The 5,058-nt window shown below is 51.8% G+C and overlaps 1 protein-coding gene across 1 annotated transcript in view; it reads right to left on the bottom strand.

Annotated features, from left to right (window-relative positions):
- LOC139028215 (streptococcal hemagglutinin-like) overlaps positions 1–3,029 on the bottom strand; it is a 15,041-nt gene extending 12,012 nt beyond the window's left edge. Inside the window, exon 1 of the mRNA XM_070445060.1 lies at positions 1,188–3,029. Within this exon, the coding sequence (XP_070301161.1) occupies positions 1,188–3,029 (1,842 nt within the window). The remainder of the gene's footprint in view (positions 1–1,187) is intronic.
- Between the last annotated feature and the right edge of the window lie 2,029 nt (positions 3,030–5,058).

Here is a 5,058-nt window from a genome sequence, read left to right as displayed (position 1 = left end):
AGATGTTCTGATCCAGTTTGGCACCACATACCTGTGCGAGTCAGGGTTCTCAACTGTCAACAACGGAGCCCAGAATATACCTGCAAGTTGAAAACCCTTAACCATTCRCACACCTCTCATTAGGAYGGYGTGTTTRTGTGTGTTTTCTGGTCKACATCTGTATGATGTGATCAATCAGTTTATTCCAGGTCAGAATAMAAATGATTTATTGTATTTTAACAKCAACAGGTCCAACCTAGACAGATATGYCAGAATATTTTTAATKGGGGAAAATAAACATGAATAGCTATTTATATGGTCATTTCGTATAATTGCTATTTGTCTATGTTGCATTTGTTAATGGGCATAAGGGCAATGAAATGTACCGATATCTACATATAGTTGCATGTTTTTGTAAGCTTGCGTCCCAGGAAAACACAGCATTTCTCATTTGGGTTCCAGGCTGAACAAGTTTAAGAAAGCCTGATGTAGTGTATATACTGAACAAACATATAGACCCATGATTTTACTGAGTTACACTTCATATAAAAGGACATCARTCTATTGAAATAAATTCATYAGGCCCTAATCTATGGCTTTCACATGACTGGGCAGGGGTTCAGCCAATCAGAATGAGTTTTTACCCACAAAGGGGATTTATCAGAGACATAAATACTCGTCAGTTTCATCAGCTGTCCGGGTGGCTGGTCTCAGACGACCCCAYRGRTGAAGAGGCCAGATGTGGAGGTCCTGGGCTGGCGTGGTGACACGTGATCTGCGGTTGTGAGGCCTGTTGGATCAATCAACCAATAAAATGTATTTATAAAGCCATTTTTACATCAGCMGATGTCACAAAGTGCTGTACAGAAACCCAGCATAAAACCCCAAGCAGCAAGCAATGCAGAGGTAGAAGTAMGGTGGCTCGGAAAAACTCCCTAGAAAGGAAGAAACCTAAAGAGGAACCAGGCTCTGAGGGGTGGCCAGTCCTCTTCTGGCTGTGCCRGGTTGAGATTATACCAGWACACGGGATACAAACTTTTTKGRGGTTATTGTAAACAGGATGTAATGTTTATATGCGTCAACTCAAAAATAGTATTCTTGAGTATCCCGAATAATAACAGGATATTGGTGTGGATGTAAACGTAGTGGTTAGTGTTAGTTAAAAATTACCACCCATTCCCTATATAGTGCACTACTGTAGCTGGTACTGGTGGACCAAGGCTGACGAGTCTGGCACTGGTGGACGCCACTGGACTGAGGCTGGCACTGGTGGACCGAGGCTGGACTGGTGACCGAGGCTGGCACTGATGGACCGAGGCTGGACTGAGGCTGGCACTGGTGGACCGAGACTGGACTGAGGCTGGCATGGTGGACCGAGGATGGACCGAGGCTGGACTGAGGCTGGCACTGGTGGACCGAGGCTGGCACTGATGGACCGAGGCTGGACCGAGGCTGGACTGGTGGACCAAGGCTGGACCGAGGCTGGCACTGGTGGACCAAGGCTGGACCGAGACTGGTACTGGTGGACCGAGGTTGGACCGAGGCTGGCACTGGTGGACCGAGGCTGGACGAGACTGGTACTGGTGGACCGAGGCTGGACCTAGGCTGGCACTGGGGACCGAGGCTGGACGCGACTGGCACTGGTGGACCGAGGCTGGCACTGGTGGACCGAGGCTGGACCGAGGCTGGCACTGGTGGACCGAGGCTGGACCGAGTCTGGCACTGGTGGACCAGGTTGGACCGAGGCTGGCACTGGTGGACCGAGGCTGGACCGAGACTGGTACTGGTGGACCGAGGCTGGACCTAGGCTGGTACTGGTGGACGAGGCTGTACCGAGAATGGCACTGGTGGACCGAGCTGGGACCGAGGCTGGACTGAAGCTTGGCATGGTGGACCGAGGCTGGACGGAGGCTGGCAATGGTGGACCGAGGCTCGCATGTGGACCGAAGCTGGCACTGGTGGACCGAAGCTGGCACTGGTGGACAGAGGCTGGCACTGGTGGACCGAGGCTGGCACTGGTGGACCGAAGCTGGCACTGGGTGGACGAAGCTGGCACTGGTGGACCGAGGCTGCACTGGTGGACCGAGGCTGGACGAGTCTGGCACTTGTGGACCGAGGTTGGACCGAGCTGGCACTGGTGGACCGAGGCTGGACCGAGACTGGACTGGTGGACCGAGGCTGGACCTAGGCGGTACTGGTGGACCGAGGCTGGACCGAGAATGGCACTGGTGGACCGAGGCTGGACCGAGGCTGGACTGAAGCTGGCACTGGTGGACCGAGGCTGGACCGAGGCTGGCACTGGTGGACGAGGCTGGACGAGACTGGCCTGGACGAGCACGCACTGGTGGACCGAAGCTGGCACTGGTGGACCGAAGCTGGCACTGGTGGACCGAGGCTGGCACTGGTGGACCGAGGCTGGCACTGGTGGACCGAAGCTGGCACTGGTGGACCGAAGCTGCACTGGTGGACCGAGGCTGGCACTGGTGACCGAGCTGGCACTGGTGGACGAAGCTGGCACTGGTGGACGAAGCTGGCACTGGTGGACCGAGGCTGCACTGGTGGACCGAAGCTGGCACTGGTGGACGAGGCTGGCACTGGTGGACCGAGGCTGGACCGAGGCAGACACTGGTGGACCGAGGCTGGACCGAGACTGGCACTGGTGGACGAGGCTGGACCGAGGCAGACACTGGTGGACCGAGCCTGGACCGAGGCTGGCACTGGTGGACCGAGGCTGGACCGAGACTGACACTGGTGGACCGACGCTGGACCGAGCTGGCCTGGTGGACCGAGGCTGCACTGGTGGAACCGAGGCTGCACTGGTGGACCGAAGCTGGCACTGGTGGACCGAAGCTGTGCACTGGTGGACCGAGGCTGGCACTGGTGACCGAGGCTGGCACTGGTGGACCGAGGCTGGCACTGGTGGACCGAGGCTCGCACTGGTGGACCGAAGCTGGCACTGGTGGAACCGAGGCTGGCACTGGTGGACCGAGGCTGGACGAGGCTGGCACGGTGACCGAGGCTGGACCGAGACTGGCACTGGTGGACGACATGGTACCGAGCTGGCACTGTGGACCGATGCTGGCACTGGTGGACCGAGGCTGGACGAGCTCGGCACTGGTGGACGAGGCGAGTCCAAGACAGCCAATCTCCTGGATTTCATGTGGCACAAAGGACAACTAAGCACTGAGGACAGACAGGCAGAGACAGTGGCTATACGGGAACCCTATTCTCTACTTAGTAGACTGCATTTGACAAGACTATTGGGCTTTTGATCAGAGCACTAAGGGCCCTGGTCAAATGTAGTACTCTTATGTAGGAGATATGATGGTCCCTGGTCAAATGTAGTGCTCTTATGTTGGGAATATGATGGGCCCTGGTCAAATGTAGTGCTCTTATGTTGGGAATATGATGGGCCTGGTCCAAATGTAGTGCTCTTATGTAGGGAATATGATGGGCCCTGGTCAAATGTAGTGCTCTTATGTAGGGAATATGATGGGCCCTGTCCAATGTAGTGCTCTTATGTTGGGAATATGATGGGCCTGGTCAATGTAGTGCTCTTATGTAGGGAATATGATGGCCTGGTCAAATGTAGTGCTCTTATGTAGGGAATAGGATGGGCCCTGGTCAAATGTAGTGCTCTATGTAGGGAATTGATGGGCCCTGGTCAAAGGTGCCTTTTTGTGGCCCTGTCAAATGTAGTGTCTTATGTTGGGAATATGATGGCCCTGGTCAAGTGTAGTGAATAGAGTGCCATTTATGGATTTGTTAAATATTTTACTTTTATTTAAGTAAATAAATCAGTTAAGAACAAATTCTTGTTTTCAATGACGGCCTAAGAACAGTGGGTTAACTGCCTTGTTCAGGAGCAGACGACTGAATTTTTACCTTGTCAGCTAGGGATTTGATTTTGCAACCTTTCGGTTATATAGTCCAATGCTCTAACCACTATGGCTACCTGTATGCAATGTGAAAACAGGAAATCAAGATGATCAAAGGTGAGCCATTTAAAAGTTTCCCCTTCGTATCCATATGAGGCGAAGGCAGGCGCAACCTATAACCAGCTGCTTACCTCCACTATCTGAGTGAGAGGAAGTGGCTCTTCTTCTGTGCTCCCTTATTGCACGGTGCACACAGGGCTGTGAGACAGTCATAACATGTCTGACAGGAATATTTGGGTCATCATATTCCCCCAGGGGAAGAGAAACCAATGATGTGACTATGTCTGCGTCCCAAAATGACAGCCCATAGGGCTCTGGTCTAAAAATGGTGCACTATATAGGAATAGGGCTCTGGTCTAAAGTAGTGCACTATATAGGGAATAGGGCTCTGGTCTAAAATAGTGCACTATATAGGGAATAGGGCTCTGGTCTAAATGGGTGCACTATATAGGGAAATAGGGCTCTGGTCTAAAATGGTGCAACTATATAGTGAATAGGGGCTCTGGTCTAAAATAGTGCACTATTAGGGAATAGGGTGCCGTTTCAGATGCATCCTATGACTGTTTGCAGTCTACAGTAATCCCTGATTCAGCTCAGTCTACAGTAATCCTGATTCAGCTCAGCTACAGTAATCCCTGATTCAGCTCAGTCTACAGTAATCCCTGACTCAGCTCAGACCTCCAGTAGTCTACAGTAATCCTGACTCAGCTCAGACCTCCAGTCAGTCTACAGTAATCCCTGACTAAACTCAGACCTCCAGTCAGTCTACAGTAATCCCTGACTCAGCTCAGACCTCCAGTCAGTCTACAGTAATCCTGACTCAGCTCAGACCTCCACATAATGTTGTAATTAGATAGTTCCTTTTCTGTCACTTGGTCTTTTTTTTTTAAAGGCAGAAGGAAAGACACAGAACTAAAATGGTGCCAAGATGTTAATGCATTTTAACAAACAAACATATCTCATAACAGCAGCTCCGAAGCAAGAGGCCTCCTCTCTACGCTTTGTGTTTCAGATGAATGTGAGAGGTTTCCTCTGTGAATTCACTTTCTCAATGTGGGCTGTGGATTCTCACTCTTCTCTCTACCTCTCAGTCCATTCCATCTCAATTTAGGCTAATTCAAACCACAACAGGCTTTCATAC

This window comes from Salvelinus sp. IW2-2015, linkage group LG9 (assembly GCF_002910315.2).
Source record: "Salvelinus sp. IW2-2015 linkage group LG9, ASM291031v2, whole genome shotgun sequence".
NCBI lineage: Eukaryota > Metazoa > Chordata > Actinopteri > Salmoniformes > Salmonidae > Salvelinus > Salvelinus sp. IW2-2015.
Note: the sequence above shows the minus strand (reverse complement) of the source record. Positions and strands in the feature narration are given on the sequence as shown.